The sequence below is a fragment of the Malaclemys terrapin genome, chromosome 18 (genome assembly GCF_027887155.1).
Source record: "Malaclemys terrapin pileata isolate rMalTer1 chromosome 18, rMalTer1.hap1, whole genome shotgun sequence".
Lineage (NCBI taxonomy): Eukaryota > Metazoa > Chordata > Testudines > Emydidae > Malaclemys > Malaclemys terrapin.
The window spans coordinates 9,263,385-9,282,086 of NC_071522.1; the positions used below are offsets into that span (position 1 = coordinate 9,263,385).

Genomic DNA, 18,702 nt, shown 5'->3' on the forward strand with positions numbered 1-18,702 from the left:
GCATTTAAATAAATAAAAAGGCTTAGGAACTCAGGGGCTGAAAAGAAAAACTTGTTACCGCTTAGGGCACTAAATTGACTGGAAGTTAGTTCATCTGAAAAATCTTTGGAATGAGGTTTCTGAGAAATGCAGAGATCTGAGGAGAACCTTCTAGACTGCTAAACTGAGTACATGTACTACTTAGACTGATGAAGAACATCAGTAAGAATTATACTATGGGATCTTAGAAAACTCTCCTGTGGGTGATACAGTGATAACTACTTCTGTAGATATGAAAGTTCATGCCCTTCAAACCCGACAATAGTTCTTTAAAGCACCTTTCCATGAAACGGCAGGAGGCGAGGCATTAAACAAGTTGATTTACTTATCTGATCATCACATATATCAGTATGGTTTTTCGCTGTACACAGGGCTTTTAATACAATACTAGAGTTCCCCAGCTTGATCTACCATCTCAATTTTAAAATGAATGAAGCGGAGGACAGACAATCCATGAAGAAATTGTACTGATAAGTACGTATTACATGTAAATTACTTGCAGGCTACTGGAATAAATTCAGTGCGAAAATCAATGCTGTCAAGGATAAATTACAAATAAATATTCACAACTATATTTTTAGGATTGATCCTTTATCAAGTTCTATTTAAGGTCCCAAGCAACAAACAGGGAATGCAATGACTGGATCCAAGAGCACGTGCTTTTTCAAAATAGCCTGTGGAACAGTATGTATTGTTCTACAGCTTATTGTTTAGAAGGGAAGAGAAATGCAGCAATAATGTTATTTTAATACAAATAAAGATATCCTGCCACGGCGAATGTAGGTTTCCAGGATTCATGAGGAGTTAAGCTGTTATGAATGCAGCTGAAACAACCATGGTGTGACCCCCACAGCCTAAATTTTGCAAACAGATTTTGTAGTATTATGTTATTTGGCCCTTCCATTTAATTGTTTCTTGGTTTCTGGAACAGGAGAAGACAGTGCAGAAAATCCCTTCGGGGTAGTTCAGAGGTCTCATTACCTTTCATCCATGAAATGTTACTGACGCTTAGTCTTAAGTATATGGAAGAAATGGAGTGGGGAGAAAGCACAAAAGAATTGTTAGTGTGGAAAAGGTACCTTCAGAAGGTAATTGACAACACAGATTAACAGGATCAGTGTGTGTGTTCTCATTTGCTTGTAGAAGAAGGCTGATAGAGGTCTCTGAGAACACCATGAAGTTCAACAAGCTCACCAGGGAATATTCTAAACAGCTAATGATGAAAAAGCAAGCAATAGCTCAGGGACACCTCTGCCTATAAGAACTTTAAACGTCAATATAAGTGTCTTATGAATGAGAAAGATGGGTATCAAGGTTTAGGATACCCGGGGGTAGTAGCGAACCTGCATCATTACAAGTAACAGTTGTGCAAGCTCTCCAGACCTCAGAATTCATTTTCAAAGGGTAAAAGAACCTAGAAATCTTCAACATGTAAATTTTGCTGATGAAGAGGCGTGATTAAACTATAATCTGTTAAGTTTTCATGCATTATTATTTGAAGTATTTGGGTAATAGTTCCCAGTTTATTTAATTTATATTTAACTTGACTACTTATCGTGTTTAAAACAGCTTTCAGTTATCGAACGGCAGCTACTTTTTCAAATATCACTAGTACCAAGAACCTTAAAAGTTGAAGAACCCCCACCGAGAACGAAGATAGAATAAATGTACATTATGTCAAAATAAATGAATATTATTTTCAGAGGCAGTGCTTTTTAAAAAGTTAGTATAGTCACATGGCAGATTTTTTTTAGTACCGCAATCCATTAAAACATCACAAGTCCTGTACTAAAGTTTAAACGTCAATCAAAACCAGACTACTTTATCAGTAAACAGCAACAAAATTTGATTTCTATTAACCACTACTGACCAAAAAGTCTTAAGGTATGAAATTTTGCAATATTTTAAACAGTTTAAATTTTAATAGTCTCCAATCTCAGTAATGTTCCTATAAATACACCGTTTTGCTTCAGACATCAAGTATTTATTAGTAGTGTTCAGTTGCATACATCATTGAAAATATATCAGTGTGGCTCTGTATAATTTAAGTTACTGCTCAAGGGCCAGCAGGAGAAAGCATTTTTTCCTGGATCAAAAGGATTATGGTTAAAAATCTATTCTCTCTCAACGGCAATGGTGTAGTAGTTTAAAAGAAAAGAAAACTGTTAGGACCAGAATAATTCTCCATCAGATAAAATTAAGAAAGGTCAGCCTTTCCTCTGAAAAGTTTCAAATGTGCCTTTAGCCTTGCAATGTAAAGTTTAAAGATAATCCTATACAGACTCAGTACACAGTACTATTATATTTTTCAAAAATAGGAGGAAATAAATGATAGAGTGTTTAATGTAAATTGCATCTGTTGCAAGAATAAATCTCCAGTGTAAAATTTAGAATATTTAATCCCGTTTTCTTCCTAGACTCTGTATTTCAAAAAGATTTCTAATTTTAAATCCTTGAAAAAATAGAGTTTCAGGATAAAATCTAACCCTACTAAAGATGTTCTTAACCCAGAATGACTGTCATGCAACTTCTAATTCACCTGAAATGCCATGGAAAACATATTAATACAAAGCACATATTAAAGACTATTTTCCTTCACTTACAAATCCACCCAAAATTCTCACGATTTCACCAATCACTAATTAACTTTTTTTCAGAATAATACCATGCATTCTTCCTTTATGCATCTTATTCTCCACAGTATTCACACACTACAGACCGAGATCGCTCAAGACACAATAAATCTTAACTTCCAATGACATCACTATATCAACACACATTTTCTTGTAAGGAAATCAAAAGCATAATACTAAATTGTCAATTTAAAATCTATCTTCTTTAACCCAGTAGTGGCTTACCTTAGGAAATTTGCTCATTTTGTATAAGTACAAATACTAAATTTTTTTGGTTACTTACAATGCAAAACTTAAGGGAAAATGAATAAAAAATAATTCAAACGACAATGAAGTGAAACTACTTTTCAGTACAGTATTTGTGTTAACCTGAGTTTCCCCACTTCCAGAAAAAAACACATCATCTACAAACCAAGATGTTAAAATAAACCAGACCTGGATTTTCCTAAAATCTAGAAGTCATTTTCTTTTAACGTTTATTTATAATTGCAAATGGTGGCAAGGACAGAAGATCAGAATATTGAACATCAAGCAGTAAGGTTAAATATGCCTTTTTGTTGACTCAAATAGGCACACAGAGAATATTTAAAATATAAACTTAATTCCAGTGTTAATTGAAATGAAAGCTATTTTTGTGCCAGAATTAGTAGAATGATTTTATAGTGAAGGTCAAATAGGCTAAGGTGAAGATGTTCTGAACAAACAGCAAAAGACTTTTGTTTTGCTTTGAAAGAAATGACTAATAAAAAGTTCTCCAAACTTACTGATTTTTTGTTTTCCTTTTTTTCTTTTACGGTAGCTTTATTCAGTAGAGAGTGGCAAGTTGCCTACAGAACAGAGATGAGCACAAACAAGTCACAGCACCAACTACATACAGCAACAAAAAACAATGTTGACTTGTACATAAAATTACACAATAAAATGTAACAAACGTAACAAAAAATGAAATATATAAACTAAAGTTTGATGGAGTTTTTATTCCATGTACTCATTGTACTACATCTTATTCACAAAGCACTAAATACAATGCAAGCAAATGTTGGGTTTCAATCATTTCTACTATTTCTGGCTAGGTTAAAAGTCAAACTTCTTAAATTTGCTTATGATAAACAATATCAAGCATAAATTATTATATTCAGCTTTCAAAACATGTTTTGCCATACCCCCAAATATTTTTTTAAATAGTATATTTCAAAGGTTTAACTTTTAAAAGGTCTACATCACTTTTTAAAATAATTTTTGGTTTAAATGTTCCCATGTTTCTCTGTGTGTCCTTCAATTTAGTTTAATGTATGATTCATATTCATAATTTTCTCATCTTAACATAATTGGACCACAATCATGGTTTAAATTATTTTAATGGATGGTACAATATGGCACAAAGTTTCTGTAAATAAAAAGACTGAGAAAACCAGCAGGTCTATGCAGAAACTGATACTGATTTAAAATTCAAGAGCTTTGACTAGGCCATGACTATTTTTGAAATTCATCCCTGGTCAAAGGGGCCAGCCCAAGGCCTGTACACCACCTCACACTATCATTTAAGTCAGATAGTGGAGCACAGCCCTTCCGTGCTGATCCCTCTACACAAAGGTGAACGTCACCCGTGAGGATAAAAGCCACATCCTCCACATTAGCCGAAACTAACTATTTTGAATAAAGCAGGAGTAACCATTAATACAGATTACAATAAAATAGCATTAAGGAGGAAACATGTGCCACACTAGAATTTGTTACAAGGAAGCTTACAAGGCACTCTTAAAAAAATAAAAAAAAAAAACCCCACAAGTCAAAATTAAGGTAGATACTAGAGCCCTGCCTGGGATTATTTTTAATCCTGCTCCTGTCCTGCCCCACAATACCCATTCCCACCTATTACAGCAGCTGGTCCTGCAGGATCCGCAGGATCCCACCCCACAATACAGACTCCCTCTCCTTCCCGCTATTATAGCAGCGGGTCCTGTCGGATCCCAGTCCCACTGCAGGGCTCTACCCTAGTTCCGTGCAGGACTCTAGTAGATACCATAAAGTCTGTGCAACAGCCTACAAAATAAAAATGCTGGAAATTTAGAGAAAAAAGTTTTCGTCTCCAATCCCCTTCATATTTACCTTCTAGCACAGTGGTTCAACCCACAGGCCACTTGCTATCCAACCAGCACACAGCTGCAGCCCATGTGACATCCTCAGGGCCACAGAGGTAGTATACATATCTTGTGCGGATGTATCCCACAAAACACAGAGAGCTCCATACATGGCCCACAATGGTAAATAGGTTGATAACCACTGTTCTAGCATGTACGATTAATTCAGCACAAAATCCACCTACTAATAAAACTAGTTTCACACTGCTGAATCTGTAAGGGCAATTCACAACGAAAGTTGTGACAGATCAGCTGAAATTTCTATTCTATTTACTAAAAAGAAATTTTAATGCTAATCTCAGAAATAGATACTGCCACACACTGCATTAGGGAATAAATTTCTGTAGCAAATCAGAATCCCATCCTCATTTGTTAAGAAAAAACATAGGTCTCTTTATACAAACCAAACAGCACTTTCTGATAATATGTTGACTTAGTTTGTTCTTGGCTTCCTATCTTGCGCAACATATAGAATAAGTTACCTGAAAATGAGTGAGCATGTGTACTAACCATTGCAATAACCAGAGGCTTAACTATTAGTTACATGTTGGTGATTTACACAAGAAGGAAATACCTCTTATCGTGATTTCTATTCCCACTACCCAAAATGCTGTCCAGTGTAGTCCTGACTATCCAAATTAAATCTGTTTTAATGAGATTGTTGCATTAACTGAAAGCAACTCATTTTCAGAATCAATTCTGATTAGTATTTCCTTCACATCTATTTTTGTGACTCCATTTATACACCCCAAAAAACCACTGCAAAATTAGTCCCATTTGCAAGATTGAATATACTTGATGCTGGGAGATGGCAGACTCCCTTAGGGATTTTTATGAGGTTGCGTAAAAGAACTGTTTTACTCTTTACCAAACAAAATTATTGTGTAAGGGGGCTGTATGTTAAATATGAACCATAGCCCTCTAAAATTAGAGTTATATAATGCAAAATAAACAAAGAATGACAATTTAGACATAATTCTCATTTCTTTAGTCTTGGCCACCATCTTCAAATTTCTCTAGTACTTCTGAATGTAGGGGAATAAGTTAATGAATGTTTTGATAAACGAAACGTGGTGTAAGGAGGAGAAAGTGGGAGACAATGGGCAAAGAAATGCAAATAAAAGGCTACTCGCAACAAATTCAAAATCAAGCCTTATTTACAGCAGGCTAAAGATAGCAGATTGTTCAAAGACCCCAAGTACTCCTCAATTGCCAGATGAAGGCTGGTTTCTTTTAATATTATATTTTTCCAATTAATCTCATTTGTACTTTTTTTGGCAAAGTCCAATACGTGGTTCCAAGAGCAACCTAGTTGGTACATAAATGCTTCAAAATGTGAGAAGTAAAAATGTGTCTTCTGTAGGGTTTTCTCTGGCAATATCTCAATGTATATGTTCCAGTAGCCATGGAATTGAACTAAAAAACTTCTGTACACAAATAAATGTAACTGTTGAAACAGTAATAGGTTGAAAATATTCTAAGTAATAGCATATAAGAAACTAGTTCAGACAAAGATACAAGAGACAGAACCCTAGACCAGAGGAAATAATGTCATGTAACTGAAGCAATAATCAAGGTTTTATCTAAAGTTGTCAGTCAATAATGCTAAAAACTCCCCCGCACATCATCTTGAAAGGAAACCTGCTCTCATCCCCTCAAGCCCACTGGATGCAACTTCCTAAAACCACCACTAGATAGAGAGAAGATGAATGATCAGATTATTTTATATCACAGGCACAAGCTATCTTTGTAGATCTAGACCCATGTAAAAGAAAGAGTTGATTAGAGATATCTTTCAATGACTTGACTGTGAAATAGATGCATTTCTCTTTATTCCCCTTATTTGGCATTTTGTACTTGAAGACTTGTGATTAAAAAGTTAAAAAATAAAATCTCCGCTCAATTTATTTTGGATATCTAATAATCTTCAGGAATTCAAGAAAAATACAATATTTTCAATCAGCACCAAAAACAATGCATTGTTTGTAGAGTACTAATCTTAAAAGCCAAAGAAGTTACATTTATAGAAGGAATATTCAATGGGTAGAAAACAGCAATGTAGTAGTTCTGTCTACCCCTTGTATGGGTAATTCTTTTATAACACACAAATAGCTCAGGGAAGTGTGTTCTCCCGTAACTTAAGACAGGATTATTCGCTATGGATAAGTATCTTTTTCTCTTTTCCATACTGACCTGCATGCTGCCAAGCAGGATTGATTCTTTGATGTATTGGCTTCAACACAAAAGTAATTGCAGATGGGGGTCTCTGTTTTTACATCATCTTACTCGCACATGGATTTTTTGCATCCCACCTTTAAAATTTAACTTGGATACCACTCAGGGGTCACCAAATGAAATTAATAGGCAGCAAGTTTAAAACAAACAAAAGGAAGTATTTTCTCACACAATGCACAGTCAGCCAGAGGATGTCATGAAGACCAAGACTGTAACAGGGTTCAAAAAACTAGATAAATTCATGGAGGATAGGTCCATCAATGGTTATTAGCCAGGATGGGCAGGAGTGGTGTCTAGCCTTGGTTTGCCAGAAGCTGGGAATGAGCAACAGGGGATGGATCACTTGATTATCTGTTCATTCCCTCTGGGGCACCTGGCATTGGCCACTGTTGGAAGACCGGATACTGGGGAAGATGGACCTGTGGTCTGACCCAGTATGGCCATTCTTATGTGCAGAACATATGCTGCACCACCCCCATTTTAAGGTTACCAGTGTCCTATCTGCCAATAGATGAACTTAAAACCTTCCCTCCTATTACAATACATAGCTTCATAATAGAGAATGCTTTTATATGATTACGTATAAGAGCTTAGAGAAATCGTCTTTCAGAAAGTGCTTGATGAGAGAGCACAGTACGTGTAGGACAAAGGAAATCAAGACTGACTGTTGCACTGGCTTGGCTCTCTCTATGCTCACAGACAGAACACTTCCTGAGTCCGCATGTTTTGCTAGCTTCACGAGTAAGTCCTAAGACAACTCTCTAACATTTCGGGATGATATGCTGCTTGAGACAATCTAAATTTAAGCTTACTGATGCAACATCAGCTTGGAAGTTAGAAGTTTTTTTTAAATGACAGGAGTCAACAAAGAGCCAGATCTGACGGAGCTTCTACTAAAGTCAATAGAAAATTTGCATAAAATAGAGTTATAGGAAGAGACCCTCAAACTGTGAATCTTGTATAATAGTTTCCACTTTAACCAGCTTCACAATAAAGTGACCTGAAGAACATTCTAAACCGTTAGTTCTGTTCATTTATATCGGATGAAGTAGTAATATTTCTGCAGAACTAACGTGAATAGTTTTTATACTTTCTTTTACTGAAACAGAAAACCAGTTCTGTTTTACTTCAAAGATAACAGACTGTGCACTTACTGTACTGAAAGTAGAGGAGTGAAGACAAGTATTTAAATTCAGTGACCAAGCAGGCTTTTTAATAGCTCTTGTATTTATGCAGCTAACACCAATGTAGCTAATACCTATGATCCTTCTAAAGATTGATTAAGAGATAATTATACTATTATGTAGAGCAAACCATCTATTAGTTTAATGGATTTTATACAGGGGAAGTCACTCCAGGTACAGAAAGTAAATGCGCATATTCCTATTAAATTCAAAACACTTGTTTATCTTCCTCCACACTTGCCAGAGACTTTCCCTCTTTGCTGCCCTCACCCTCAAAGGCTCCACACGGTACACTTCTGGCAAGAACAGCTGCCCTCTTACCTCCGTAACTAACCAATGCTGTGCCTTTCGTCTCCTAGCAGAGGTATTAGAGCAAGACAAGATGACCCCACCCTTATTAGCTCAGGGTCCTCCTCAGCTGTGAATTCAAAGTGGCGTTACCACAGGTCTGCCAGGCCAGCCCCATAAACAGTTCATTGCCTAAGCTAAGATTACGCATGCTGAAGTTCAGCTTGGAGGGAGGATTAACTATATAAATCCTATGAAACGGTTTTAAGGAAAAAATGGTCATACCACTTTATTATTGGCCCATGGCATGAAACAACAGTTTTAAACCAGAAATTGACCTTTACAATCTCTACAACAAAACTTGGGGTTTAAAGATTTAAACCCCAGCTGTGGGCATACCTGGTACAGACAATGGCACACGCTGCGAAGCTGGGGTGGAAACTCAGAAGAGGAATTAATGATTGCATGGAAGAATTTCTCAGTCATCTGCAGGAGACTCCGTTGGTTGGCTTCAAGACTTTCTGTATGCTCCAATCTGCAACAGTCCCATACATATATGACAAGCTTTCAAAACGTTACCATTCAAAAAACATACAAATTGCTCTTATATGTTCGATAGCATTTTTCAGTATAACATTACTAGCAACTTTGTGAAATGCTAACGATCTACCAATAGATTAAATCTATTGTGCAGATGTTTCTAAGAGGCAGAATGAGTTGAACAAAGTAGTTCACAAATATCAGGCCATTTTACAGCTTTGTAAAAAACCATGATAATGGAATTCTCATCCATCATTACCCAGCCATGCACACGCAGTTTAGGGTCTCACATACCCATGCAGGACAAGAAGTCCAGCAACTGTCTACTAGAGTTGAGAACATCTCCAACAAGACAGGTATTGTTTGTGCCTTAAGATCCGCAGGAGTAACAAGTTTGGCCAGGGTCATGGTTTTATTGAAAGTTCAAGCAGTTACTGAGGTAGCCATAGATAGGTATGTTTCATGTCAGTAGAAGGGGTATTTACAAATGTGGCCATTTATTGCTTCCCAAAGTCAAAGATATGGATACAAGCACAGAAAAGGAAGCTTATGTTTTGGGGAAGCTATTTTAGCTAGTGTAAAATAAAAAAGAAAAGGGGGAGACAGAACAGAATTAGAAAAAAGCAACTACAAAATAACCATTTGGTATAAATTCTGAGGAGATATGGGAGTAATCAAGACAAAGTAGGCCATATAAAAGGAAAATCCTTCTATCTTAGTTGATCAACTGGTTCAGTGGCTTAGAGCAGATGAACTGCAGAACAATGGGCAAGAGTCACATATCAGGCCAGATTCTTATGGCCCATATTCAGGTACGCAGCGGTGGAGGAGGGGGAACTGACACGCCAGGGGCATCTACTCCCTTTCCCGTCCATGGCCCATGTAAATGTGCGACAGAGACTGCTTGAATTTACAAAGGGAGTCCCATAAGTTAACACTGTATCCACCCAAGAGAGCCTGCTGGTTTGCCACCCGGAATTGCAGGCGGGCTGTTGAATAAATTTTCCTCCCGAAAAGGTCCAGTCTTTTGGCCTCTGTTTTGGGGGGTTGAACTGGTGTGCCCTTGCTTGTCCTTTTTGTTGGCTGCTGAGATGACCAGCAAGCCTGGAGGTGGGTGGGTATAGAGGTACTCAAACCCTCTGGCCGGGACGACGGACTTCTTTTTGGCCCTTTTGCAGGTGGGAAGGATGGACGACGGGGTTTATAATAATAATTAGTGGAGATATCCCATCTCCTAGAACTGGAAGGGACCTTGAAAGGTCATTGAGTCCAGCCCCCTGCCTTCACTAGCAGGACCAAGTACTGATTTTGCCCCAGATCCCTAAGTGGCCCCCTCAAGGATTGAACTCACAACCCTGGGTTTAACAGGCCAATGCTCCAACCACTGAGCTATCCCTCCCCCCGGGTTTGCCAGGGGGCTGTGGCAATTTTCAGGACCCCATCATGCACTGGTCGTGCAACACAGCAGGGTAGAGGCCGAGAGCATATGGAACAAGGTGTCCGCCTGCTTGGCCATCTCCTCCACTTCTAGGCCCAAATTCTCAGCCATGTGTTGAAGCAGGGCCTGGTGTTCTTTAAAATCGCCCAGTGGGCTGGCCCTTGAGGGTCCCATCACAGTCTCATCCCCGGGGATGAGGACGACAACTGTACTGGGGAGGCCCCGGGGTATGACCCCCCCAATGGGGGAAGGGAGTTTGGTGGTGGGCATTGGCTCCTCTACGCCGACCTCTGAGCGCATTTCCCACACCAAGCCCGGAACCGTCAACTGTTGCTCCGAGGCGGTGGCCAACAAGTGGTGCAAGGGGGGCATCAGCATCACAAACATGCCACACGCACTTCAATAGGGCCACAGCATTGGCCATTGGCCATGCTGCCACAGCGGCACCATATAATTTGACGCAGCATCCAGTGCCCAATCGTGCTGGTGATGCCTCGGCAAGGGGCTAAACTGCCCTTCCGTGCCAGAGGAATCCCCTTGTGGTGGAGCCATTGATGCCTGCGTTTGTTAGCTGATCGTCGCCACGGGAGACCGGTGCTTCGAATAGGAGGACTGGTACCGCGACGGAGATCGTCCCCCTGGAGTGGGTGACAGGGACCTGCGCCGAGAAGACGACCAGCGGGAGAGTGAATGGTACCGGTAATACAGAGACCGGCGCCTCCCACAGGCGACCTACATCAAGAGGTGGAGACCACGAACGCGGTGCCGGTGATCTAGGCTGAGCCCCTGAGGATCTGGGCTGCGAAGCGTAGATCTATGGCACGGAGTCGGAGAGCATGGCCTCGGCTCAGGAGATCGGTGGCACTCAACTGCCTCTGGGGGGTCTTGGCGACTACCTTGCCTAGTAGGGAGCCTTTGCCACTCCCTGGGGCACACGCAGTGCCAGCAGCGCTAGTAGAGGCCTCTGCTCTCTATGCGCCAGGAGAGCCTGGGAAGGCATCGATACCACCACAAGTCTGCGTCCCCTACTGCTCCGGGGAGTCGGCGGTGGATCCTGTGGGGGACTAAGGGCCCTGACTGGGGAGGCACGTCCACGTGGCTCCAGTGTGGGCAGGCAGCCCGAACTGGGTCCTTTGTCCAGTGCCCCCCATGGCCTTTCTTCCCTGGTGCCAGGGAGCTGTGTTTCTTAGTCTTCTTCCTGGGCACGGTGGCGGAGAGTGGTGCCGGGGGTGTGCTATGCACTGAGGCCGAGATACTAGCAGTAGAGTTCAGACGGGACGGCTCAGAAGCCAGTCGGAGGGCAGTCTCCATGAGGGGAGCCCTCAATTGGATGTTGTGCTCCGTCTGGGTCCTAGATCAAAAATGTTTACAGACACGATACTTGTCCTTCACATGTGATTCCCCCTAGCACTTGAGGCAACCGCTGTGGGGGTCCCTAACAGGCATATGCCTGTTGCAGTCCGAGCAGGGCTTAAACCCCGGAGGACCAGGGCATGTCACGCCTGGGGCGAAGTCCTCGATGGGACTCTAACTTCTAACTACATTTAACAATTATTTAACACTAACTTCTATAAACGAACTATTTACAAGGCCCTAAGGCTTGAAGTCAGAAAAGATGAAATGCCTAGCCCTTGTTATGCAATGGAAGGCCCTCTGACTAACCACCACAGGTGGTAAGAAGGAACTAAGAGGGCGTAGGGTTGGCAGCTCCTGATATACCGACGCCCAAGCGCAGAACTCAAGGGGGTGCCACAGATGACCCTACGGATACCGCTAAGGCAAAAATCTCCGACTACGCATGGGGGTGAGCACACACCTAGAATGGAGTCAACATGAGCAAGCACTCAAAGAAAAATGAATCCTGTCAAATTAGTATGGATGGGAAACAGGCTTATAAATAATCATGTTAATTTTTTTCACATTGCAAACCTTGTAGGATCCACCTCAAAGCTGACATGTTGCCATTCAGAGGATGTGATCACGGTCCTTAATAGAGGTTCCAAGAGCTTCTGCAGATATGTAGCACCATATACCTATGGAGAAAATACATCAGAATGTGTGGCCAGGCCAGCATAACTCAAAGCACAAGAATATTTTCAAATACTGAGTATGTCAAGCTTTACATACTAATTCTATTTTGTCCTGCATCTGATTATGTTTGTACAAGCAATGAATCTTAAAATATATTCTCAGATTATGTAGTTCTCATAGCCAGAATGCTACATACACAAGCAAACATATGCATAAGAAATGTGACTGCCTAACAGGTCCTAAAATATTAGAAGATGGATAAGAAGAGGGTTATCTAGTCCAACCACTTGCATCAAATAGGAAACAATTATACTCTCCTTGCATTTAATGATCATTGACTTGAATGTGTCTACTAAGTGTGCTATAAATACTTCTACTATGCAAACTTTTCCATTATTGTATTCAACTTCCGCCCTGGTAGCTCTGAAACAGACGCACCATGCAAGATGAATACTGGGCTCTCTGGAAACTTTCAAGGGGGCCTCCAGATTAAAGTGTGAACTAAAGAGGATGTGTCATGAAGTCTCCACAAAAGTTTTGCTGCACCACCCCATCCCAAATCAGGCCTCGGCATGGAAGGTCTCCAAGGATTAGACACCATACATCTTTATAAAAAATAACTGCATGGAATCTTGATGAACTTTCAAGAGTTGCCTGTGATTGTGTAGACAAATGCAGCCATCAAGTTATAGTTTGTACTCTCCAGTCATCAGAACTCTCTTATCTTAATGTAATCCAACTGCAGTTTCACATTTCTGAGTTAATAAATTTTTTCCTGTTAGTCTTTCACTCTTCAAAAGAGTTTTATAAATAGGAACCTAAGCTCATATAACTTACCTTAAAACAGAAAGTCATTATTTTGCTGGCCAAGCTATTTCCCCTGAACAGAGTCTGCATGGAATCTGCCAGTTCCACTTCCTTAGAAAACATGTTCCAAAGCAGCTGGTAGAGCAAGTGCCGGGAGTCAAAGAGGGTGACCAGGACACGAGCTAGTTCATCCTTAAAGAACAGCAATAAAGAGGTTAGTGAGTCAGAGCAGTAAAGAGGCTGGATTGTGAAAAGCTCCCCAAACATCTCTAATGTATCCTGCACTAGAAAAAGAGGTCTGACAATTTGCCTCAAGTATTCTAGCTTGCGCTAAATATTTCCTTCCATTTAGTAGTTTGTACTGTTTTGAAATATTTGACCACATTAAAATTTGTATAGCACAGGCTGAAGCATGGTCTAGTGTAAGAATTCCCCTGTTAAGTCTTGCAAGTAAACCTTAAAAAGTGTGCTCATCCCATTCCCCACTTCTAATTTTATTTCTAAATCTCTCAAGTACCCCATCAGACCATGTTATAATGGTAGGTTCTTTAGTATGTTCCTAAAACCATCTCACTTGTGAGCCTATGACGAACCAAGATGGAAGTCTAATGGATTCGCCCACTGTATAAACAGAGCACAGACTGAGATCAGGGAAAAAGCACATTAGGTTACCAAAACACAAGCCTACTCTGGTATTACAGTACATATACCCAACAATCCCCACACTGAGCAACATTAAAAGGACAAGGAAAAACTATTTTAGCATTACAGGCTAACAATTACTGTTTCAAGAACTATTTTAAAATATACCACAATGCTTTAGTCTAAACTAAAGCGCTCAGCAAAGTAGACCCAGTCACAGTTGTGGAACCCTCTGAGAAAAAGGCCACATATTACAACACATAACAGGGTAGCCTCAACGCTTCATTTCTTTAGAAGACTTTTGTTTCAACATTATCGTTAAATTGGCAGAGCAGTAAATTTAATTCCAAGTCTTATGCAAGACTTTTTGAAGGAGATAAGCAGGTTACACCTTACAAAACAAAATGCACTCAGGGTTAACAAATATCATGCAACTGGAAATGGGAATCAACTTACCCACTGCGAACAAGGGACCACATTGGCCAATGCCATAGCAATAGGTAGCTCTCCTTGGTCACCCATCATAGTGACCAATTCCACCAATCTCTCAAACCGATCTGCTAGTACAGTTTCTGCTAGCGTATCAAACTCTGTACCCTGCTGTAGAATTTTGGTGAGGACTTCCATGAATGTAGCTCTTGTTTGGAGATCTTTGTGATAACCTAAGCCTAACAAGATAGTAACAAATAAAGACTTGAGTAATGAAGTCATATACTTCTTAATTAAGGCTCAAGCCTTCGTATGTGAATCATAAACAGTTGTTTCTAACTACTTTACCTATTGAGTGCATAAGGCCACTGTCCACATTAGCATTGAGTAAGTTTGACATAGCAAGAACAGTGCAGTGTCGCAACGAAGCCAGTCTTCGAGACATTCCACGTTTCCTGCCACCTGTTTGTGCACTTTCATCTTCAACTTCACTACAGTCATTTAGAAGATTCATAAATAGAGTGAAATATCTAAAACAAAAATAACATTTGTAGATCTGGATAAGTGAGAATTTTTTTTACAGAGTCAAAAGTCTTCTAGCAGAATGGTCTAGGATATAAAATAGAACGACTCTGTTGTACACCTCCCAGAAATACAAGTTAGACTTGCTCTGGGTATTTTTCTCTTTTTTGTTTTGTGTTTTACTATGATTATTATTATATACTACAGCTTTTAAAGAATGTATTGTGAGAGTGGGAAGGCAGTATCATAAACCCTGCATGGAGAATTCCTCGGACCAGGCAACTGAATTTCATGGGATTGTTTTTCTAAAAGATTGCATATTCTTCCATTCATAAAATTAAAATCGAAACAAGATAATTCTGTGAAACAAGCATATACACACGCTTGGAGAAACAAAGTTACATTTAATGACTGCTTTCCAAATATTTTTGCTTTTACAAACTGAAGTGTTTGCTTAAACCTATGAGGTGGAGATTTGCAAATTCAGAGGATATACTGAGGCAACTCCCTGAATAAAATTAACCCTTACAAGATTAAAAAGAAATTTACTTCATAATAAACACAGAAGAATGTATCTGCTTTAAATTATAGTATAATTGAAATTGTTTGACTATTTACTTAAGAAATAATTGGGATTTGGCTTCCATCAGTTCAACACCATCTCCTTCTTCAGGCTGTAGTGGAAGCCCAGCGAGAAGAGAGACCACTGCTTCCATACTTGCTTGGTCTAGATCTCTGAATCAAAAATGAAAGAGTTAAATTAAACAGGGCCAGTGCCCGGCCTTTCCTTTGATGGAGTACTTAAGGAGTCATCTTTCTTCATAAGCCTAACTGCAGCTAAAGTGTCTCTACCGCATTCTTTTTTAAAAAGCTCCATACATTAAAAAAACAAACCTCTTGTATACTATAGCATAGCATAAAGCAGTACATCAACTTTGGACAGTGAGTTATGACCAAATTACACATTTAAAAAATAACCCCAAAACACAGCAAGTGACAGCATATATATTTCTTCTAACTTTATGTAGCTCATTTTGGCTACATATCCAAACAGACCTAGGATCTGTCCTGTTCCAACTAAAGTCAATGAATTTCTACGAACATCAACAGGAGTAGGATAAGGCCTGGTAAATACAAGTTCAGGGCTATAATCTTAGTCTAAAAACCTTACTGTGCCTACTAAATATCGAAGTCTAATTTATAAGATACTTATGGATCATATAAGCATGATCACACTTTCTGCAGTTCTCAGAATGACATTAGCTTTGGTCAAGTTCATGGCAAGTCCAAATGATTCTCATTCATAATGATACAGGTGAACTGATTTTTTTTTTTTGAATCTTCAACCATTTGTTTAAAAAATTGTAGGTTTAATCTTAAAAATGACAGTTACATAGTTTAAACAAAATGTTAATTTCCTCTTACTTGCCAAAACTGAAGTTCAGAGCTCTGCATTTTCCTTTAGGTTGTAAGACATGCAGCCTATGTTCTGTTTCAAGGTGTACAGTATAAAGTAACAAGAGAAACAGAACCTGAACTTGCGTCTTGGTAAGCAAAAATCCTTGAACAATACAATGAAGTTTTCTTTTCAAAGGAAGCCTTGAACATGTACTTCCTTTATAGTAAAATACCCAAAAGAAGTTTAAACATTTTATCATATTACATATCACCTTTAGCAGATGAGGGCTTCTCTACAAAAATGTTTAAGGCTGGATCTGCAAAAGGATTTAGGTACTTAACTGCCACTTTAGGTGCCTCCCAGAATCTGGCTGTGTTAGGATTCACAAAGCACCGTTCAGCTGCTGCTGAACCTATAGGCACCTAAGCTTGTTCGGCACCTACATTTTTTGCAGTACAAAGTTCCTAGGTGCCTATGTTTCTGCTTCTGAGCATGCACATTGCAGCCCCACTCCAGGCATCCGGATGCCTAAGGTTCAGAGCAATGCATGAACCAGGGAAAGATATAGACATTTGGTCATCTAACTGTCGGGCCCAATCCAGTAGGCATGCTCAGAGTACACCTACCAGATCGGGCCCCTGCAGATGAGCTTACTCAAAACACTAGGGGAGTAGCCATCTGCATGGACCCTGCTGATTCACAATAACAGTTCATTCACATGCTCTCATCTACTCCCACTTGAAAGAGAACTAGACGAAAGCCCATTAACTAACTGTTAATGTGTCAGCAGTGTCCACACAGTTAGTCCACGGAAGGCTTGTGAGGGGCAGGTCCACACCCCAGCTTTGCCATGAACGAAATGGTCACGTACGCAAGCACTGAGACCCGTTAGAAGTGCGATGCCTAGCTTATATCTATTCCTGAATTAACGTGCTAAAAATAGGAGTGCAGCCATGATAGCACGGCCAGCAGCAGCAGCGCCGCCGTGCTAGCAGCTCCAAGCACAAGCTAGTCTGAACCCCACCGGTATGCGTCTGGGGCTGCTAACCTGTGTCACCGCTGCAGCTGCACTACTATTTTTAGCATGCCAGCTTAGACAAGAGCTTGCCTGAGTATGTCTATGCGAGCTGGGAATCACACCCTTTAGCATGCAATGTAGTCATAGCCACAGCAGGAGAATTCTATCAACCTCTCTTACCTTGTCAGGCATTTTACATCTTCATCTGTTGCTTGGTTGGATGTGCCCATAACCCAGTCTGTCAGATATTCCACCATTTTGTTCCTATAAGAAATATTACAGCACAGAAAACTGAAAATATACTGTCAGAAGCGGATGTTGCTCAAGATGGTATTTTTAATTATTAACTTTATATTTTAAAGACACATTTAAACTGCAAACCTGAACGATTAACTCGGTTTAGTAACTGGAGGGTATTGATTAAGGCTCTGATCCTGCACTGACTTCCATTAGAACCCTGCACCCATGTAGAGTCCCTACTGTCAGACTTCAAGAGGACTCTGCACAGGCATAGAGGTCCATGGTAGCAAACCCTGATGCAGGATTGAGGCCTAAATTAAATACAAAGAAACAAGAAAATGTTTTGCATGTTAGTAAGAAAGTGTCACCCCCATACCCACCTGCCCACTATACTCCACAAGAGAACACTACCCCAAATAGAACCACTATTATTATTATGAATCATTATTATTGGAATTACTATTTAATTTAGTACTCACCTAAATTTCATCTCTTGGCAAAATGAAAGGTCATCTCGCCTCTCCATCATTACCTCCACTAGTTGACAGAGTTTCGTTTTTATTTGAATTGCATGTACCAAATTTCCAAGCACACGTACATATCTGTGAAGGTCAGAAAACGTAAAACCCTAAATAAATTCATTTCACAGCATCGGGGGGGAGGGGCACAGAAGAGGGGGAACACATTTGAGGAATTTCTTCTGGTCGTCTAGAATTACACTTGTATAACCAGTCATTGCAGACCTTGGGCCGGATTTTCCAACTGTGCCCAGTGGCCTTTAAACCAGCTTGAGATAGCCAGTGAAGAATTTCCTCTGTGCAGGGGAAGCTGTCTGAGATGGCTTTGCACCATCCTACACTGGTTCCCACTTACCCCCACAGACGTAGTGGGAGAGAGACATGTCCTGAATTTTTGGTGGTTAGGGAGTGAGAGAAAGGGAGGAGATGGGGAATGGCAGAGCTGATAGCTCCACTAGGTTTGACTGTCTACTGGTGGACCTTACATCATGGCAAAAAAGCAGAGTTGCTCCCCTATCACTTTAACTTCTGCCAGGGTCTGAAATTCAGAACATTAACCAGCTTCCTACATCCTTGCTATTACACCCGAACAGAGCAT

At 40.1% G+C, this 18,702-nt stretch overlaps 1 protein-coding gene across 4 annotated transcripts in view; it reads right to left on the reverse strand.

Annotated features, from left to right (window-relative positions):
- NF1 (neurofibromin 1) overlaps positions 1-18,702 on the reverse strand; it is a 169,783-nt gene that overhangs the window by 94,370 nt on the left and 56,711 nt on the right. For 3 of the 4 annotated variants that reach the window (XM_054008797.1, XM_054008793.1, XM_054008796.1), the window contains 9 exons: positions 18,066-18,188; positions 17,527-17,610; positions 15,548-15,664; positions 14,756-14,937; positions 14,435-14,646; positions 13,367-13,528; positions 12,428-12,531; positions 8,920-9,055; positions 3,437-3,499 (listed from right to left, as the gene is read on the reverse strand). In XM_054008797.1, coding sequence (XP_053864772.1) covers positions 3,437-3,499; positions 8,920-9,055; positions 12,428-12,531; positions 13,367-13,528; positions 14,435-14,646; positions 14,756-14,937; positions 15,548-15,664; positions 17,527-17,610; positions 18,066-18,188 — 1,183 coding nt within the window. The remainder of the gene's footprint in view (positions 1-3,436; positions 3,500-8,919; positions 9,056-12,427; positions 12,532-13,366; positions 13,529-14,434; positions 14,647-14,755; positions 14,938-15,547; positions 15,665-17,526; positions 17,611-18,065; positions 18,189-18,702) is intronic. The other variant, XM_054008794.1, reaches the window with a different exon arrangement.